Raw genomic sequence first — 21,192 nt, 5'->3', positions numbered from 1 at the left:
TTGCTGACTTTTAAACTGTGGTTCTGACATGTTGCAGTAGTAATAAGTGGACAGAGCTCTCAATCACATATCAGGGTAAGCTCCCACCTTAGTCAGACCTTCACCCTGTGGATGGTCTCTCACACTACTGCACAGTTGCAAAGATTCATGTTTACTACCTCTGAACACTTACCTACATCTTCTCCTGTTTCAAGGAGTGACTCGCATTTTGATCCTAAAGACCTGTCTTGATCTAGAAGGGTTTCAGTGAAACCCCACAGCTCAGTGTCAGAGCTGCTCCCCATGGATCTCTTCAGTTTGGGAGGAGACTCTTTCCCAAGGAGAAATAGAGTCCATGGTGATTAATCCTCCAAATTTCCTGAAACCTATTTCACCCTGGAAAAGGCAACAGATCGCAGACACAATATCTGACAGCAGCATGAGGAATCTGCTCTGCTCCCAGTGGGTGAGTGTGGGCTCCCCAGTGCCACTCCCTAGCCCAGGAGGCTTCTTGGCTTCTCTCCCATCTCCAGTGACTGGTTTGACTCCTGGCAAGGGCTCTTATCTGCCTATAAAATTGGCATAAGGCACACTTCAGGAACAGCATTTGGTTTTGATATCAATCACCGTGTTTAAAAGTCTGATGTGATGCTACACTGATTTGAGAGGGATTTTAGTTCCTCCTAAAAAATTCTCCGGGACCCCATCCTCACACCAAATCACTCTGTGGCAAATAGGAACCTGCTGCCGAGCTCAGATATTTATGCCAAAAAACCTTGACAAAACAGTTTTTAAACCACACATCCACCTTCCAGCCTCAGTGGGGGCAGCAGCGCCCCTCACCTTGTGCCTAGCCAGAAGTCGGGGTAAATCGTATATACAGGTAGCTGGGCGGGCAAGCAGGAGTGCGACCTTCCACCTTCAAAAATTAAAAAAAAAAAAAAAAAAAAAATTATTTCTTTATCTTAATTACCCCTCCCGGCGACAGAAACAGCCCCCCGCCCCATGCGGGCCAGCGGCCGCTCCCGCACATCCCCGGGGATGCTCCGCGCCTCCACCTGCGGGGCGGGCGCCGCTCCCGCCCGTTCCCCGCCTGTTCCCCGCCCGTTCCCGGCCCGTTCCCGGCCCGGCCCCTCCTCGGGGCGGAGCTGCGGCCGCGGCGGGGCCGGAGCGGGCGGGACCGGAGCGGGGCTGGGGCTGCGCGGCGCCGCTGCCTCGCTGCGCTTCCCTCCGGCTGCTGCTGCGGGGCCGGGCCCGCTGCGCCGAGCGGTGAGTGCGGGAATGGGGGCGAGCAGCGGGGCTGGGGCTGGCCCGGCTCGGTTCGGTTCGGGGATGCTGCGGGGGTGCCGGGGCGGGCGCGGTCCCGGTCCCGGTCCCCGCCGCAGGCAGCGCGGAGTTCGGGCAACTCCAGCACCGCAGCGGGCTGTGCAGCCGCTGCCCTCCGCGGGCAGCCCGGCTCGGCTCGGCACCGGCTCCGGTACCGGCTCAGCCCGGCTCGGCTCAGCTCAGCTTGGCACCGGCTCAGCCCGGCACAGGTACCGGCTCGGCTCAGCCGGGCTCCGGCTCCGGCACCGGCACCGGCACCGGCTCGGCTCGGCCCGGCTCCGGCTCGGCTCGGCCCGGCTCCGGTTCGGCTCGGCCCGGCTCCGGTTCGGCTCGGCCCGGCACCGGCGCGGCTCAGCCCGGCTCCGGCACGCTTGAGCCCAGCACGGGTTCGGCCCGGATCGGCACCGGTCCGGCTCGGCTCGGCCCGGCACCGGCTCGGCTCGGCCCGGCTCCGGCTCGGCTCAGCCCGGCTCCGGCTCGGCTCAGCCCGGCTCCGGCTCGGCTCAGCCCGGCTCCGGCTCTGCTCAGCTTGGCACCGGCTCAGCCCGGCACAGGTACCGGCTCGGCCCGGCTCGGCCCGGCCACCTTCCCGTGGCACACGGATGGGGACGCGGTTCTGGCTCCGCGGAGCTTTTGTCGCTCGTGCTGTGCCGTTCGTACCGCGGGTCATCGTGCCAGAGCCAGCGCGGTGTGATGTGCGTGTTTTGGGCTGTTCGTGGCTGCGTTTTGCTCCGTGCATGTAGAATTCCTCTCCCTCCTGGCACCAAAGGGGTGTGGAAGAAATTTACTCGAGGTAGCGCGGATACAAGCAGCCGTAATTCCCGAAATGGCATGGGGGCTGCGAGTGCCGGTTCTGTGTGTCTGCTTCAGACAGGCAGGGCAGGGGAACTTCAGTCTGAACTTCTGCCCCTTCTCCAGCTCCAGGGCCTGAGGTGGCACTGGTGGCAGAGATGCTTTTGGTCGACTGACGAGCCACCAAATTCTGGTTTATCTCTCTGCTTATCATGAAAAGGTCTTTTCTGCACGCTTGAGGAGGAGGAAGGTGCCTCAAGCTGCAGTAGAGAAGTAGCAGGAAAAGTGTCTTTACACAAATTGGGTTCACAAACCTGGGGGGAAAAACCCAAAAGCCAAGCCCATCCCTGAGCCCTCCTGTTCCCTAAAAATCGCTCAGGGAGCCTCGGGAGCAGCAGCTGCCAGGGCTGCCCTAGCTGTCACCTTGACCCAGCCTTCCTGGACCCGCTGTCCTGAGCCCTGCCATTACTGTTCAGTGGCTTTTCACAGGTGGAAGGGCCAAGTGCTGTTTGGGCAGAAAGCAGAAGGGTTTTTTCTGGCTGGAGCAGAACTTAGTCTGCAGGTGGACTGTGTTTGTTCTGAGAGATGTAACATATTAAATCCTGAAAGTGAAGAATACTTTTTCATATATGTTTTCCTTCCTTTCCTTCTCAATGCTACGGGTTGGATCAAAAACTGCAGATGATATTAAAATACTCTTATTACACTGCTTTCATAGGTTTTGTTTCGTGTCCTGAGATCTCTCATGAGGTTGGAATTTAAAAAAAAAAACAAAAACAAAAACTTATTTTCCCTGTGGCTGGAAAACAGAAGTGATTGTTTCATAAGAAAAATAAGGTTTAAAGTGTTGAACTTCAGATATGTGTGATGGGTGCGATGAAATGCTGAGATATCACATCTTCTTTTTGCCATCAAGACCACGTGTCCAGGATGTGCATTTCTAACAATGTCTTGTTGTTGAGTCAGTTGTTGCAGGAAAAATGACTCTGTGTAAATGTGCTGGTACCAATTGTACCAGCTCCTTGGTGCTTCTGCAGTCACTTTGTTGGAACCTTATTTTCCCTTGGTTTAATAATTTATAAAATGCCTGTTGCCTCTAGGCACATTTCATCCAGCAAGAAGAAAAACATCAACCAGTGTTTACTGGTTATGGAGCCTGAGGTTTACAAATAATGAAGCTTTTGTGGATGAGGGGGTGTCTCATTTTTATCTTATATAAACACTCAAAAATGCAGGATTTGTGCTGCAAGTCTTGTTGGTTATTACTCAGTTCTTTCCTCTATCCTTTAAAAGGTCTCTTGCCTACTGGTGACAAAGTGGGTTTTAACCTTGCCTTGGTTTGGGTCTTCCTCTCCTTTTTCCTTTTACCTGTGTCTGATTTAAGTTTAGCAGCCCTTGAGTTTTTAATAACTGTTAAGTAAGATGGCAAAATCAGATCCAACATCTTCACCAGCTGAGCTGCTTTGGCTGAAAGAGATCAGCTTCTTTTTGGGCAATAAATTGCTCTCTCAAATCCTCTGCCAGATACTTATGAACCACTATCATTAACTGCATTTTGAATCACTCATTGAGCTGGAGGGGGGAAATTGGCCTGCAGTTCATCTCATCTCCTTTGAAACTGCTAAATGATGATTCAGTGACCTCAGTGGGCAAATTATATCAGCAGCTAATTGGCCTAAGAAGAAAAACTTGCCTGATACCAAATAAACTGGCTGCTGCTGTTTATTATCCTGAGGAAGGTGCTCCAGGTGAAACCTCCAGTTTTAAACAGTGACAAGGTTTTGTTGTGGCACTGTCAAGGGGACACAGCGAGCTCCTTCTACCTGAGTGTGGTGTCCACTCCACCTCCAGAAGGTATTGAAAGTATTGTCCTTTGAAGGATAAAAATCTCAATGCTTCATCCTTGCCTTCCCCTCACCTCCTCCTCCTCCGAGGAGCTGCTCACTGGGGTGTGGTGTTTTTGCAGGACTTGGCTTTGGGGGGATCCCAGCAGAGCTGAATTTAGGAAGGAAGGGAAAGTGTAATGCAAGGATCCTGCTCATCACCTTGTCATTGCCATCCTTTGGCAAAGCCCTTTCCAGGAGCCATGTGCCACTTCCCAAAGCTGCCTGGCAGATGCTGGGGACAGGGGTCGGGGTTAGCCCCTCCTGGAACGTGCTGGGTGGTGGCTGGGGAGGGCTGTGAGCTCTGCTGGTGCCTCGGTCAGCCCGACCTCACTGCTTCTCTAAGCACTTCAGGGCCAGTTCTCTGCAAGGAGAGCTGCAATTGCAGCTGAGTGCCAGGGTAGAAGCATCCAGGTATGGCCTGTTCAGCTCCCCTTGCTTAAGGAGCTGCAGGAGTGAGCTGGGATGTGTGAAAGGGGTCAGCTGGTGGCTTTTTGCAAGGCTGTTAGTCCACTTACACACCTCCTAGGATGCTCTTGCCAGCTGGCTCATCCTTTAGGGAAGTTTCAAGAGGCTTATCACAGTCTTACTAGAAATCTGTCCACTTCTATTAATCTTCTTGTCTCTCCTTGTCTCACTCCCCTGCACATTCACCTGCACAGCCCCACTCTGCTGCTGGCCCACACCATCCCTGCTGCTTCCCAGAGCCTTGTGTACAGCAGGCACTGTCACTTTTTACTGTCCAACATGTTTTTGCTTTATATATAGATACTATATTTTTAAAGGTTTTATTTTTAAAGGTTTTATTTTTAAAGGTTTTATTTTTAAAGGTTTTCTTTGAAGGTGACACTCCAGAAAGGAGCCTGGCTGCTTTGCTGGCTGGGTGGAGGTGCAGGGTGGTACCAGCAGCAAAGATTGTGTGACTAAGGCAGAGCCCACTTCTATGTCAGGTCCTGCTCAGCTGCAGGCTCAGAGTGGAGCTCTGCAGCAGCACCAGGGGCAGGTAATGGTGGGTGGGAATCACCTGGCCCCGAAATTGGGGTGGTTCCTGCTTTGCTGGGCAGTGCTGGGCTTGAGCAAGGAGCCGCAGAAGAGCTGTCAGACTTGGGGAGGTGAGAGGAGTGAATGCTCACCCCGGGTCTCATGGCAGGGTGGGAAGGGTTTGTCAGTGAAGCTGCTGATGGGACAAACGACACCTGCTCAGTGATGTGGCTCTTCCTGGCAGAGCTTTTCCTTGCAGCTCTCAGAAGCATGTCAGCACTGGGGTTAACAGCCACGTAGGCACTGAGGAAAAGGAATGAATAGCTTGAGGAAGGCTGAGCCTTAATACCCAAACAAAGCAAAATAATGGTGTGTCGTTTGATGAGGATTAAATGAGCTGTGAGATCTCTGGCTCTAGAGGCCCAGCTAGGAAATGCACAGCCTTTGACAAAGGTGGCTTGGCTGTCCCTGCTTCCAGAGACATGTCCATGTGCTGATGCAGGTGCTGGAGCCGCCCATCTGCCTCTCCCCTTGACTTTCACAGGGATGCTCTTCCTCCCGCACAACGCATTGTTTGTTCTCCTTGAATGTTACTAGCAGGCAGGGAAAGAGATCAGTCTGGTTTTTTCCAGAATAGTCAGCTGATTTCATCCCATGGGAAGTGGTTGAAAAGCCTGAGACAGGTGGGTTGGCGTTCCTGCTTTGTAGCCCTCCATAATTCCAGCAGGAGAAGGAAAAACGGGAGAAGTGCAGTTGCTGGGTACATTTCCGTGTTTGCATTTGAAAGAGCTTGATAGGCTGTGATTAACTGGGCTAAATGGAAGCTTGATAAATGGCAAATTCAAAGGAACCTCAAACAAAAATGGTTTTACAAGGAGGCCTTGGGGTGCGTGTAAAGGGCAGACTGTGGGTCTGGTGTAGTGTGTTTGGTTATGGTGGGCAGAGAGCACTGCAGGCTCTGTCCCCTGCCCTGTGTCCCTGCTGAGGGCTGTGCAGACACTCCTGCAGGTGTTGTTTCTTTCCTGGTTCAAGTTAATATCATGTTCCCAAATTGAGACTGCCCCATCTGCATCCCAGAGCCCCTCGTGTCCCCATAGCCAGGCTCCAATTAAGGATGCTCTAAAAGCAGCAGGCCAGCTACCATGGCCTTGCAGATGAGAACCACTGGCCTAATCTATTTTTACAGTGAATTAAACTAGAAAAAGGTACTACCACTCTAGAATAAGAAGCCACCTGGGGAGTTAACCCAGAATAGTTGTTCTGCTTTGAATTCGTGCCCTATGTCACTTCAAAATAACTTTCCTTCCATACATGCAGGCCCTGTAAATGCAAAATACAGGGCATGGCTTATGGATCCCCAACAGGGCCAGGAAAACACCTTCTTTTTGCTGAGGTCTTCTCTTCACCCACACATGCTCCTTAACTCAGGCATCCTTCTCTGTCATCAATCTGCCCTGTTTCATGCTCGATCCCCTGCACTGAGCTGCTCTCTTTTCCCACCCCAGCTCTGTGCTGTTCTCCAGCTCCCACACCACCCCTGCTGTCCTGCCCTGTGCCCATCCAGCTGCTGAGCAGCTCACACACAGTGAAATCAGCATCCTGAGTGCTCCATCCATGTCAGGATTGCACAAAGAGCTTCTCCCTGGCTGCCTGGAGCCTCACCACCTTTCTCAGTGAGTCAGTGAACACCAGCTAAGAGGCAGCATCAGGTGGTTTTTGGGAGCTGGGGCTGATAACTTGGGCTGGGCAGGGGTTGCAGGTGTAAATTATTTGCAGTGGCCAAAGGCGCTGCTCTGATCCTGTGTCCATCCAGAGGAGCAGTGGGGATGTTGGCATGATGGTTTGAGTTGTCTGGGACATTGTTACTCTGGATTTGTCAAGCTCAAGTTAAATGTATATAATTTTAACATCTCCTGATTCTTTGGGGGCTGACTCATGCTTTCTTGGCCTGAGTGATTCATAGCTCTTGAACTCCATTGCTAAATTCATTATGCAACAATTACAGGGTTGGAAATGCCACCCTAAGTGCACACAAACAAGCTGGCAGCAATTCCCCCCTCCTTTTCTCTCACCCTGAGTTGCCAAGAGACCTTCCTTGTGAGTTTGCTCTTGTCCCTGCTTTGCAGGTGAGGGTCTGCTGTGTCTTGATGCTCTGCCCTTGAGCTGGCAGGGGCAGGAGTTGCGGGTTGGGTATTTCTGGGAGAGAGGGCAGCCTGGAGGGAAGGATGGAGATGCACAGCTTCACTCATCAGGACCAGTTGCCCTAATTTTGTCCCAACTACTCCATGATCTGTATGGGAGAACCCAAGCCTGAGGTGCTGCTCTTAGGTGGCTCCATGTGATGGTGTTGGAGTTTGGCAGCTTTTCAAGGACACACATTCAGCTTGATGACTGGCACAGCAGCTCAAAGGTCAAAAACCCTTCCAAGGAGAAGGACCAAGGGAGGCAGGAGAGCCTTGTGCTGGCTCTGAGGTGTCCAGTAATACCTTCATTTTCTCTCCTTGATGGGGCTAAGCTGAGATTTAGGGATTTGTGTAGGACTTGGATTTTTATTGGTGAGGACTTGAGCAAGAGTTCATATGCTATGAGAAGTTAAGTGAGTTTTGTACTGGGTGGGCTTTGTTTGCTGCCTTCCTTAACCCCCCAAAGCAGTGGGTGGGAGCAGTGCTGTAGGGCTGTCAGTGGGATGCAGAAGGGCCATCCCCACCATCTGCTGGATTGATCAGATTTTGGGCTTTAAGGTGCCCCTGCTACCTGAATTTGACTTCTATGCTGGTATTTCTACCATCCAAATAACACTTTTTCTCAGAACAAACAAGTGAATGGCAGGGTTGGCATCTCTGCCCAGAAAACCCTCCAGAAAGTCTTCCCTAAGAGCAGCCATTCTTCCCAGATGAGTTCTGGCCCTTAAATCTTGATCTCTTTGGGAAGAGTCTCTCCTGGACAGGTCTGACTGCACCTTGGGACAGCAGAGAAGAATGGCTGAACATTGGGCTCATGAGTGGCTGAGGTTTTCCAAGGTTTTCCTTGGTTCTCCTTGGCCTGTAGCAGCAGAGCCTTTGTGCTGGTAATCCCAGAAACAGCAGAAGCAAAGTAAGAACCTGGACTGGTGAGGAGAAGAGCTGTACCAGCAATTCTGGCTCTGTGCTCGTAAATCAACTTAATCTAAAGTATCCAAAAATCCTATTTTCAAAGTAGTAAATGGTAAATATTTGATTAAACTGATGTCAGAGCAGTTGTATTGTCAAAGCAGCAAGTCAAGCCAACAACCACCCTGGCTGTGGCCAAGAGGAGGTGCAGAAAACCCAGAAAGTAGGGCATGGATGGTGACGTGCAGGTTGATAGCTGCGCCTAAAAATAAGGTTCTTCAGAAACAGAAAATCTGCCTCGCAAGCAAGGCAGTGGCAAGCTGCTCCCAGAGTCTGATTTCAGTCTGAAACTGGCGATGTGGGCACGGCAGAGGGCTGGGCTAAGCTTTTGTTAGCATTCTGCCAGCAAAACACTTCGTTTCAATCTCCTGGCTTGCATCTGAGATAAGGCGAGTTCCTCTGGAGCGGCAGAGGTGGAAGTGAGAGGCGGTGCTGCCTTCCCCTGCAGGATTCCTGCTCATCTGCATCCTAAGGAGCCTTTGTGCTCTTCAAGTGTTGTGGTTCCACTTTCTAGAAGATGCTCTTGTGATGTTCCTGCAGGCTTTCAGGGAATACAGCCTGATCTGGTGTGCTGACGGAGTGCTGCTGGGAATGGGCTGGCCCTGGTACCCTACAGCAGCTGTAGTGTGATTTACAGACCTCACCTGGGCTGGAAGTGTTGGATCAGCAGCCCCAGGGTCCCCTTCTTGCATGCTGGGGGCTAACCTAGACCTGAACAATCTGGGGGAACTGGAGGATGAATTTTTTTGGGACAGATGCATGGTTTAGCAGGACAATACATCATCATGGAGTTCACTGAGGTATAAGGGCTAAACCCTAGACAACAAATCCAGTTGTTGGAGCTGTCTGGAAAAAAATTTCCTGCCCTGTCACACGGATAATTAATTTTTCCCAAAGCCTCACCTCTTTACTTTCCCAGCAGAGCCTGTGGGCACCCAGCAGAGCAGAGGGAGAAGGGCAACACCATCCTTAGTAGCTGTACAGACTCCGTGATGGATGCAGGATGGGTCAGAGGATGTCTTTTTATCTTATTTTGTTAAGACCTTTTGAGGATGATTGGAATTGTTATAGATATGCTCAATAATGTCCATAAGCTTTAGCGTTGAAAGCATTTTGTTAGCAGTAATTAAATGCAACCGCTGTTTAAAATGGATGGATCAGATGGCTGGGAAGAGAATCCTCTCATAAATCTCCCACAAAATCAATATTCCTCCTGTCAGGTGTGTAGCAAACGCTTTTAAATTCTGCCAATCACTGTCTTTGTCACCGTGCTGGCAGAATCACACCTTTGCCTTGGGAAGAGATGAGCAAGGCAGGACTTCCTTTTGGTGACAAAAACCCAGGAAATCAATAAAAATTAAGGAATGCAGTCCCACTGGATGGTAACTCCCTGTGAGAAGGCACAGCCCTGGGGGTGCACATTTGCATGGGGCAGGTGGGATTCCCAGGGGGTGTTCCAGGGAAACATCCCTGCCCATAGCTGGGAGCCTGCAGGAGCCCAGCTGCTGTCACATCCCATGCTGGCACAGCCTCAGCTGCCCAGGAGCTGCAGATGGAAAATCCAGGCACTTATCTAGCTTGTTGCTCTGCCAGAATAGGGCTGTTCCCAGGATTATTTTTTTTTTTCTGTGGGCCAAAATATGTGTAAATGGCTTTAAACAATGGAAGGATTTCTGTTAAAAAGAGTGGGGTGCTGGCGTGAATAGGGCTTTAATTTATATCTTGAGGGAAGGGTGTGGGCTCTTCCAGTGGTGTTTTTGAGATTCTGTTGGAAATTAGCTTGGGGTTTGCTTTTTTAATTTTTTTTTTTTCCCATGTCTTATTTTAAAGCCTGTTTTGAGGGAAAATTGTTGTTTTCCAAATTACAGATCTCAGTGTGTAGCTGAAAATGTCAGGAAGAGGGATGCAGTTTTGGAAGCCTCCACACATCTGTCTGTGGCAGGGTTGATAAAAAATGGAAGCTCTAACCAGAAAAACAAATAAAAAGAGGTAATATCACTGTCACAGATGGGTCTGCTTTCCCTGCAGGTGTCTGCATTGCAATCCCCACTCCCATATAATGTGCTGTGGAAAAAATAAATGGAGAGCCCAATCGGAGACTTATGCCCTCAATTAATTTTGGTTCCACATAATGGGAGCTGCTGCATGCCTTTCCTTCAATATTTAACTGCCTGACTGAGAGGATGGGGCTGCGAGGGAAGTTGGGATTCGCTTGGTGTTTGCACAGAAATCCCATTCTGATCCTCCTTTCTTTGCCTAAGGGCAGGGATCCTGCTGCTCCTCTGATGCTGGAGATAAATTTTGTTAGCAGACACTTTTCTGCTAAGGGGAGCAAAGGGGAGTGGTGTGTGCTGGATTCTTGGAGGAATAAAATTTCCTTGTCTTCAAGCATCACCTTCCCTGGAGCCTGAGTGCTGTCTGGGGCACAGTCAGAGGGGAGAGCTCTGCTCCTGGTTGTGAGTCAGCCCCAGCTCAGGGAGAGAAGGAATCAGGACAATTAGGGAGTGCTGTCTACTCACTGTAAAGGTTTGGTGCTGGGGTAAAGGGGAATGAATGCCTTGTTCTGGTGTAGTTTGAAATTGAGCTGAATTTTCTGTTTTTTAACTCTACTCGAAATTGCTGTCAAGATTTCCAAGTTCAAGCTGGCAGAAATGCCCCTCTCCCTTCTCCTTGTGGAAATTCATGGCCAGGAACCCAGGGTGTTGTTTTTACTGATTCACTGATCGACCTGAGAGCAGAGGGGAACCCAAGGCATCCCCCTTGGGAGGTACAAGGGGGCTTGTGAAAAAAACTGGAGCAGTTTTTAGAGCTCCAGTGCAACCTTCTAGATTTTCCCAGTGCCTGGTCTGGAGCTACACCTCAAAGTGGGGCTGGAACAGCCTGTTCTGCCCGTGGATGTGGAGGAAGAGCCAGTGAGAGTGGAGCTTGGCTGGTGAGGAGGACGATAGGGAATAAAAATAGAGAGCAGAGAAGAAACCCCCAGTTATTAGTGAGTGGGAAAACCAATCACATGGAAGTTCTAGAGTTGAAAATTTCCCCAGGCAAGGGCAGTTTAATGCAGAAAGGTGGCAGCTCTGAAGGAGCAGGAGCAGAAAGGTGCATTGCTCTGCAGAGCTTTTAGAGGAAGGGTTTTTAAAACTCCTCCAGGTCCTGCTGCCTGGTGCTGGGGCTCCAGGAGCAGCTTTGCACAGGAGCCACGTGGAGGGAAGTGAGATCTGAGCTGGTTTAGCTTTAATTCTCCTAAATCATGTGTGTGAACTGTGCTCAAAGCCCTTCCCTGCTGTGCCTGCTGAGCCCCAGACTGAGCTCTGCAGCCCTTTGTGTCTGGGGACCACCAGGTTTGTGTTACTCCTCTCTGCACACTGATGTGGGGGAGGATTGCTTGGCATAGAAGGCTTTTTTTAATTTTTTTTTTTAGTTTTTTTTAAGGAAGCCCACGCTGAAATATTGATAGGAAAGGGAATGTATATTGTGCTGTGTTGGGTGTTTACAGGAAATATATAGTGAAAATAGTGAGGGGCTTTCCTCAAACAGCTGCCAGTATTGTTAGGAGTGGAGCAGTTGGAAGGAGAAAAGAAAGAGGCACTTAAAAATTTTATTATCTGTGTTGGCTCCAAGAGATTTTTTTATACTTTCTGCTTCACTTTTTTTTTTCTTTTTGCTTGTATTTTATTCCCTCTGCTGGGAAGGAGCTCATTGAAGACAGAGAGATTATCTGGAATTAGAGATATAGCAGGCAAACCAAAATGTTTTTAATTCTCTGGAGAAGAATTTAGCTTGAAATTTTGAGCTTTCCATCAAGCTAGAAAAATAATTTACAGTGATGCACCTTCACCACCTTTGCAGCAGGCAGCAATGAAAGTTCCTTTGCTGCAGATGGTAAAACAGTATCTTCACTTTAAGAAAGTAATTGGGGCACAGATTAAGTTACTTACTTTGCATACAAGAAACCTGTGGGAAAGCCAAGAATCTCTCCTGAAACTCCCAATTTCTGATGAGATCTCTCACCCAAAATATTTCTGTACCTGCTCTTCCCCAGCAGCACTCCAGGGCAGATGTAGGAGTTGTGTTCCCTAAGGGGTCGTGGCTAAAATATATCTGTATATAAATATATATTTCCTTTTTTATTTTAAGTGATGTTTCCTGCCACTTTCCCTGTCATTCCTTCAGGAGGAACCATTCTTCTGGTAGTTCTAAGCATCTGCTGCTTAAAGTGTAGCTGAAGCCTGAGTGAGGAAAGGAGCTGTTTACTTCTGAGATACCAGAGAAATTAAATCAGGCAGCAACAATTTTCATAATTTTCACTCTCTGTGGTTAACCTGTGGGTGCTGTGGGGCTCACAGCACAACACACAGAGTCACATGGTGAGTGCAAGGAGAATTTGCCACCAGCAGCAATGGCCAAAGCTCTCAGAGGGACTGAGGGACCAGTGGGTTCCACCAGTGCCGTGTGGCAGGAGCACAGGACTGGAAATAACAATGCTGAGGTGGTGGTATGGCTCTGGCAGTGAATTTGCTGCCCACTGACCTTGGCCTGTGTTCATCTGCTCACCTGTGGATGCTCTTGAGCTCTGGAGAAGGGTTTCTGTGAGGACACTGGCTGATGTCTGATATGCTGCCTTGGGCTCTGTTCAGGTTTCTGCCTTCAGCCTTGCCACCAGCCCTGGTGTCCAGAGGAGGTGGTGTCAGTGCCCACCTGTGTCACAGCCCATGCACAGAGACCCAGACAAGGGAGATGGTGGGTGATATTGGAGAAACAAAAATGTAGGCTCCAGAATAAAAGGAAAACCTTCAGGAGGCTGGAAATGCTGCTCTGTAGGAAATGGGACTGTGTCCTGTGGCATTGGAGGTGAAAATGAGTGTTTGGGGCTGGGATTCCACAGAGGAATGGCTCTTGTGATTTGAAATCCCCTTCCCAGTTTGCCATGTGGTCACTGTTGGTATCCACCCCTCTGTGTGTCTTGCTTTGAAAACCCAGTTGGGCTTGAGGCAATGTTCTTATTGATGGTGCTCCAATGAAATGTTTTCCCAAAAGGCAGGAAGGGATAGAGGCAGCTTTATAAAAACAGTTTTAGGTTATGATGGTCTAAGCATGAAGGACCCTCTTGATTTGATGCACTCTGTACTAGTTGAAAAAATAAACCAGACAAACCCCAAGAGCTCCTCTCCAGCACAGGGCTCTGTGTTCCCATCAGGACAGGAGAGGGGCTTGTTTCCCACCCTCCTGGAGGTGCTGCAGGTGAGAGCAGCTCAGGAGGGGTGGGTGAGTGCCTTGGCAGAGCTGCTGTGGGTGTGTGCTCTGTAGGGACAGGCTTAGGAAGTGCCTTGGAGTGTGTTCCTCCTGGAGGGGTGGGAGGGGGGCACTGCTGCCCTTCCAGCCACCCTGGGCTGCAGGAGGGAGAGAGGGAAAGGATCTCAGCCCCTTGTGTGTGGTCAGCCCTGGGGCACATCCCTGAGCCCCCCTTGGGGATGGCTGAACTCCTGTGCCTGCCTTTCCCTGCAGCCCCTGCCTACCCTGGGGCTGTCACCTCCTCCTCTCAGAGCCTTTCTGGCTGCTCTGGGTGGTGTTTGGCTTTTGGGCTCCAGTGATGACCAAGTGATGAAGAGCTGCTCTGCTGCTTCCTCCAGACCCTGGGAAGATCCTGGCCAGCAGCAGGAGCACCCATCAGAGCACACACCTTTGCTGGTCTGTATCCCCCAGCAGGGACAGTGCTGCAGTGATGCCCAAAGGAGCAGCCTGTGAGCTCTTCACTGGTGCCTGTTGCAGAGGGTGTGTTGAGCAGAAGGGCTGCAGTGGGCTGGTCACCTGGATTTCATGGGACAGGAGCACCCAGACTGGCCTTGGCCCTGGCAGGGAGCAGAAGAGGTTGATGTTAATGAAATAAATAAACCAGGCACCACCTCCTCTGCTGCCTGCTTATGCACTCAGATCCTTGCTGCAGGCTTTTGTGCTTGGTTTCCAATGCCAGTGGAGAGATTAGCTTGGTGTGGGGAGGAGAGGGCTATTTCTGTCTCTTCATGCCACTGACTTGACTTTTTGCTGCAGACACCTCCCCTGATCATCCAGACCCAGTCCTGCAGGTGTCTCACCATGAGCTATCCAGTGGCTGGAAATATCTCTTTAACTTCATAAGTGGCTACTCTGGGCCTTCCTGTTTTCCCTTTGCTTGAAAGCTTTAAGAAAACTCCAGTTTTTCACTTCAAGGTGTCCCATTCAAGGGTTGTTCTTCCATGGTTTGTGTTTGTATTTTTTTTTAAGTGGAATAAAACTGAAATCAGTAGATGACACTTAAGTGAAGGACTTCTGTGAGTGTTTGTGTTCTGCATTAGTGTCATGCTGTGCTTTAGCTGCTGCCTTGGGGAGATGTGACAGGGGATTTGCAGGTCTCAGCTCCAGATGGGGAGATGAGGAGACTCTCCATCCTCACTCAGCTGCAGGGCTGCTTTAACAGATCCAGCTCCAGCCTCAGCAGTGTTATGGCAAACTGTCTGCAAGCTGAGTGCTTTGTAGGAAGGTCAGGGGGGCAGCTCTGAGTGTGTGCTGGTGGAGGAAAACGAGTACCTTTGGTTTTCACCTCTGAGGGATGCAGGTGCCAACCTCAAGGTGTGAAATGGGGAGGAGTGTGTGTGAGAGACACCTTTGGACAGGGTTGGGGTCACAAGCTGCAACCCCTGCCTCAGTGAGCTCTCATTTCACAGAACTGCCTCTCTTCTTGTATCATCAGTGAGTAACCTTGCCTTGAAAGTTCTTTGGGGCTTAGTCAGGTGAGACAAAACATACAGGAAATGCAAATTTACCAAAAAACCCACGATGGTGTTGGCCAGCCCTTGTGTGCCTTTCTCAGGAACCAATCCTTGGCTGGGTCAGAGTGAGCCTTTCCCTGCTGCAGTGCTGGAGGAGGGGATGGCACCAGTGCCTTGCCTTCCTCTGGCCCCTGAAGCAGCCCCCACTGTCCCTGCAGGGCCAGGGCTGTGTGTGGGGCAGGATGTGCTCAGCCTGTGGCACCAGATCTGCTGAGCTCATGGAAACTGCTCAGCTCCCTCCAACACGAGCAGTGGGGCTTTTTCTGCCCCCTCTGCATCTTTAAATAAAATAGAAACCAAAACGTGCTGCCTTGCCAGCCACAGACACCCACACAGCCACTTCTGTGTCACTTTGCAGGTAAACAGATGCTGGGGCCTGAACCTGGGCTATAGTTAGCCTGACCTGTTTGTGCCAGGAGGCAATGTGCCATTTCTTTAGGTGCAGGCAAGGAACCAGGTCGCTGGGAAACAGGCAGCCAGAGTGATGGGGCCAAAGTCTTTCTGGGGCTCTGGGGTCTGTGAGAGTGACAGGGAATTATGTCTGGGAGAAGTAGAGCTGTGTGCACTTCAGGAAGAGCTCTCAGGGTGACCTTTTAGCTGCCTTAGAGGTTCATTTTCTGGTTGGATTGAGGACATGCTGGTGTTTGGTACTTCCAGAAATGTCTTGATGTCTGTGGATCTCCCCTCTCTGTTTCACTCCCCTTTGCAGACCACTTGAATCTCCCATGTTGTGAGAGCAGAGGAGCTGCTGGAGGACGAGGTGCATGCAGGAAAGCTGAAACATGGGCAAGCCCAGCCACACTTACAAATCAATGTCCTGTGGCTCTTTCCAAGGTGCAGTCCTAAACCCACAAGAAAACTTCCAGCTTATCATGTGAAATGCTGAAATAAAGCTCCCTGCTTTAATAATCAGAATTAGGTCCTCATTTCTACTCCAGGTGTGTTTTGGAAAATATTTGTTCATCTTTGAGCAAACAATGGCAGAAGTGGCCTGGAAAAGGAGCGAGGTGGGAGTGCCTGTGCAGTATTCCAAGAGGCATTTCCTGCCCTTATCTCCCCTCCTTCGAGGTATTGTGACTGAGCTTCAGATCTGCAGGCTGTGCTGCTGCAGCAGAGACTGAGATTGCCAGCAAAGATACTTCCCAGGAATGCTGGCCAGGGGCAGGAGCTGAGCTCACCAGAGGTGCTGAAGAGCTTTCCAACCCTGGAAATGCGCAGGGAAATGCGTCTGTCCCAAAAGAAAAGCTTTTGGGAAGTGCACTCCTGTATTTTCTGCAGGTTTCTGGGGACTGTGATGAGTCCCAGTCCCTGGGGGCTGTGGCAGGGGTCAGGGACAGCTGTGAGTGGCTCTTGTGCTGTGTGGAGCCATGGCACCTTTCCCTTGCTTTCCAGTGCTGTGCTAAAGCCACAGGTTGGTGTTTTCCATCTCAAACAAAATTCTGAGTTAGTAGCTCCCTTATGAAAAACATTGCAAGGATTTGGGTTTGTTCCTGTGTGGAGCTAAAGCATTATTTGGCACTCTTAAATTCTTATGGGATTAAACAGGGTTGGGTTTTTTTTCTGTTCAGGTCAGTCCTGAAGTCCTCAAAATAAGGTTTGCAGGTGCTGCTGAAGCTGTCCTTGGCTGTTTGCTGGATAAAGCAGCTTCCCAGACCTGCCTGTGTGCTCTGGCTGAGTTTGTTTGTTTTCAGTTCCCAAGCCAATTACCTGTTGGAGGAAATGGCATGTCTCTCTCAGTCTGCCCAGATATTTATAGGTAAGGTCAAAGCCCTGTGGAAGGTCTGTAGCAGTGTTTAGCAGTGTGGATGCCTCAGCCTTGTGGGATTCCCTGGATGTGCTGCCTGGTGTGGACACTGCCCTGCAGCCTCTCAGTCTCCTCCATGGGCTGCTTTCAACTCTGGGATGAGCTGTGGCTTTTCCTGGCTCACCTGTGTGGTAGGGGCTGGTATCCTCACCCTGTCTCTCAGCTGGGTCTGGCTGCCTCTCTTCTGCTACTTTTCCCATGGATTCTCTGCATTCAATGCTTACCAGGCTTTGCTTCTTCTCTTTTGCAGCAGCAGAGTTGAGCTTCAGCTGTCTTATTGAGGCTTTCTCAGGTTCTTATGAATACTCAAGTTCTTCAGCTGCCCTTTCCCATCAACAGTTTTTCTTTTTTCTGTGTCCCCTCCAAGCTGGCTGAGCCACACGAGCTCTCATCTCATACCTGGTTATTTGCTGCTTGCCTGGATTTTGTGTGAGCCATTCAGTGTGCTTTGCACAGGTCTGTTTGGAAAGGATTAATTCAATTTGCTTGTGATGTTGGCTTTATTTCCTCTTGGATATCTCCTGAAATCTGGGCTGTTTCCTCCTCCTGAGCAGCAGGTGACTGGGCAGCTGCCCATGTGTCCCTGGTTGGGCACTCTGTGTTGCTGTTGTGGCCACACCAAGGGTCAGGAGCTGTGAACTCACTGTGCTTGTGGACCCTGAACTGCAAAACCACAGTGATTTAGTGTGTGCTGAAGAGAAAACCTGAAGGAAGAGAGAAATGAGCACAACCCCTGTGTTTTTCAGAGCTGAGGTGGTTTAAGTGCTGTCAATACCTGGGAGCTAGGTCTGTGCAGCTGTCCTCAGCTGGGGCTGGAGGGATGAGACAGAGCAGCACAGATGATGCTCCTGGGGGTCAAGTTCCTCTGGGAAAACCTGCCTGGCCTTGGGGCACCAGACAGGTATCCCAGATATCTCCAGCCTCTGGCTTCTGTGTTATTTGTGCTGGAATGGCCTGGCCTGTGTGTGTGACTGCCCTGGGCACTGCAGCCTGGCTCCCCTCTGCCCTGTGCCTTGCTCAGGCTGAAGTGGCTCAGGGAGGTGGCTGCAGCTGTGAGCAGCACTGTGGGGTGGGCACACCTGGACCAGGATGGATGGATGGATGGATGGATGTGTCAGTACTCAAACTGTTCCCAGCTTGTCTGACAAATGGTATCAAACAGATGGGAGATCTTTGCTCATTCAGGCTTTACTCTGCCTGTAGGAGAGGGTTAATGTGAGCAGTAGACATGAACAACTTCTGCTTAATCAAGAGAGTTTTGCTGGGATGCTTGGAGTGGGGGAAGGGGGAAATCACCAAGGCTGGTAAGAACAATTAAAGCAATTAGAGCACGGTTAACTCAGCTGCCTTTTGAGGAGGTAGATGTTGCCTGTTGTGTTTTCCAGCAGGCTGAGCTCCTGTGCTAGATGATCCCTGATCCCTCCTGCTTTTCTCATTTCAGGTTCCCCACATTCCCACCGGACTCTGCCATGGGCCCTCCCCAGCTCAGCCTCAGCATGCTGGTATAGCAGCAGCTGGCTGCCATCCAGAGGAGCTGTGGTGGGACATCCCTTCCACTGGGGCATCCTCCCTCTCCCCTGTGTGGGCAGAAGCCATGGATGCCCACGTGGACCTGCTGACCGAGCTGCAGCTGCTGGACAAGGTGCCCACGCTGGAGAGGCTGCGGGCAGCCCAGAAACGGAGGGCTCAGCAGCTGAAGAAATGGGCCCAGTATGAGAAGGAGATGCAGCACAAGAAGAGGAAGCATGAAAAGAAGAGAAATGCTGTGAACAGGAAGAAAGTGTCTTTTGAAGCCAGCGTTGCTCTGCTGGAGGCTTCTCTGAGGAATGACGTGGAGGAAGGTATGGTGTGGTGCCTGGTGGGTTGTGTCTGGCTGCCTGTGAGCTCCAAGTGTGAAACCCTCTGTGGTGTCACAGGCATCTGTGCTGTCACCCATGGGCTGCCCTTGCTGTGGTGTTGGGCTCTGGCATTGCCATCTCTGAGGTCCTCAAAGCCCCGTGTGACACCAGCGTTACCTTGGATGGCATCAGGAGTGGGTGCATGAGTGCCAGGATGGGGCAGGAGCTGTGACTGAGCTTTGGGTGAAGGAAGGCAGTTTTCATCCCTTTCCTTCTCACACTTCCTACTTACAGGAGGTGTGAAACACTTCCTTGCCTTCTGGGTTTGCCTCTCAGTGGCTTTACAGAAGTCTGTCGCAGGGATTTACATGGTGTAAATCTCTTCAGTTTCCCTGCTTGAGGGCATGGATTCAGAGCTATGTGAATGTATGATTTTTTTTTTCCCAAAATACTGGGAAGCACAGCTTTGCTTAGTTCTTCCTGAAGAACAGAACTGTAAATCGTTCCAAAATTGGTTTAATTGCACTGTTTCAAAGTGGATGAAAGTGCTTTGCTTCTGCTACAAAATCTGAAGGGAGGAGAAAAAAATATGTCTAAAAGTCAATAACCATTAGCCTCAGCACAGCATGGGGGAAAACCTGTGAGCTCTGGGGAGCTGGAGAATGCTTCTCTGCAGAGGAGTGAAAATATCTTTTGCAGGAGAGCTGGAGCAGCCTTTGGAGTTGGTGCTCTGCAAGGCAGTGAAATTGGTGTGATCTTCCTGGTCCCTTGGCATGGCAGAGGGGGTGCTTAGGAGTCCTGGCCAGTTGAGCATCTCTGCTAGAGAATGTTGCTCTGTTTCCAGCACCCTCTGCAAGAGGCAGGGTATCCTTGCAGGGTACGTGGGGGGAAGGCAAGGACCTTGTCTTGTCTCATGAACAATCTCCCCAAAGCCATGTCCCTGTTTCTGAGCAAGCCTTTTCTGCCCTGTAACTTGTCCTTGTGTGTGTTTTGCTCCTGTTTGGAAACAGAGCATGGGCAGTGATGACCCTGCCTGGGCAGTGTCACTGCATTTGCCAAGCCCTGCTGTGGCTCTGGCTCTTTGTGCATTTGTGGCCTCCCTGGGGCAGCAGACCTGTGATAATGCCCAGGAGCTGCAGGCATTTATTCATTCCTTCCTTGCTTTAGAGGTTTCATAGCTCTTTCCAGCTCTCTGCTTCAGTGCCCCACGTTTCTGCTGTGGTTTTCTAGGAGGGCTCCAGCAGTGAAGGCAGCTGTGCCTGCTGGCCTTGCCTGAGTGGGCAGCTCTGTGACTTGTATCAGCTCTGCCTGTGCTGGCAGGAATTGGCAGGCTTGGTTTGGGTTCATACCCAGCTGTTCAGCTGCCAGTGACAGGTCACACCATCTTCCTTCTGTGTGTGCTGGTGCCTCTGTGGCTGGGGCTGTGATGGCTCTGAAGGGGGCCCAGCCTTGGAGTTTTGCTTTCAGCTCCTTCTGGTTTGGGATCTGGGCTGTTTGGAAGGAGGAAAGCTTCTCTCTGTCTGGGCTACAGATGCTGTCTCATCTTGTGAGGATGCAGGAGTGTGGAGGTGTTTGTGACCATCCCTGGTGAAGGATGGCTGTGCTCCCTGTGTTCAGGCTGTCACACCAGTGTTCTGGTGGCAGTATCCTGTGCACAGTGGTCTTGCACCACGTGGATCCTTCACTGCTGAGGCTGCAGAGTTGAGCTTTCAGCTCCCAGCTTCACTCTTTTCCTCCTGTGAGGGAAAACCCATCACTGCAGGTCTCTTTTGGCACCATAATCCTATTGACCTCTTCCTGTGGGCTTGAACCAGCAGCTCTTTCCAGTGTGGTGCTGGTGATAAAACCCAAGTGGTACAAATCCACTTCCCTGCTGACAGAAAATCAATCTCTCCACCCTCTGGGAAGGACAAGGGACAGTATTCCCAGGGCACAGGTGCTTCCCAAGTAGCTGGATTTTTCAAATGCCTCAAGATTTTACAGTGAATTTGTTTTGTGCTCAATCAATTTAAGTCCTAAAAGTGGTGTGTGGGCAGTTCTGTGCCTGCTCTGCCCCCTCTGTGATGTGGGACCATTATACAGGGAGGAGGGGACAGAGTCAAACCCAGGTGCCAAACTGGCAAAATTCCTTGTCAAGAAAGTGTGGGAACTCGTGGGCTTTTGGAGGTCCCAGGTGATTATTTTGATATATGAATCATCTTTTGTTTCCATGTGGGATGTGGAGGGGGAGGTGAAATATAAATGATTAAGGAGTTGATAAGTCAGTGTGAGGAAGGTTGGAGCTGGGGGTGCAGCTGGCACGTGTCACCTCCCAGCTGCCTCTGGCTGTGCCATTTCCATTCCTTGTGACTTTTCTGTTTATTTTTATCATTCTCACCCCCCGAGGGGGAGAGGGGATGGTGGGAGCTGCTGTGCAATGAAATCGGGGGGAGAAAATGGAGTTGGGTGCTGAGCTGGCTCTTTGTCCAGATGATGTCTGAGGCTGTGGAGTGTGTGAGCACCTCCTGACTGGTAGTTGAGTGCTGTGGGATGGAGCTGGTGGGTGCAGAACCCAGCCCTGCTCTTCAGGGGTCCTGAGGTCCTGGACATGCTGCTTTCCCTGTCCTTTTCCTGCCTCTTGCCCAGGTGTGATTGAGA

General features: G+C 50.8%; 1 protein-coding gene across 1 annotated transcript in view; it reads left to right on the top strand.

Moving 5' to 3' along the window:
* The first annotated feature begins 1,147 nt into the window (after window positions 1-1,147).
* The window catches only part of PPP1R16B (protein phosphatase 1 regulatory subunit 16B), a 57,280-nt gene continuing 37,235 nt past the window's right edge, over window positions 1,148-21,192 (top strand). The window contains exons 1-2 of the mRNA XM_056507651.1: window positions 1,148-1,248; window positions 18,159-18,558. Of these exons, the coding sequence (XP_056363626.1) occupies window positions 18,312-18,558 (247 nt within the window). The 5' untranslated portion in view covers window positions 1,148-1,248; window positions 18,159-18,311. The remainder of the gene's footprint in view (window positions 1,249-18,158; window positions 18,559-21,192) is intronic.

Source organism: Oenanthe melanoleuca, chromosome 20, assembly GCF_029582105.1.
Source record: "Oenanthe melanoleuca isolate GR-GAL-2019-014 chromosome 20, OMel1.0, whole genome shotgun sequence".
Classification (NCBI taxonomy): Eukaryota; Metazoa; Chordata; class Aves; order Passeriformes; family Muscicapidae; genus Oenanthe; species Oenanthe melanoleuca.
Note: the sequence above shows the minus strand (reverse complement) of the source record. Positions and strands in the feature narration are given on the sequence as shown.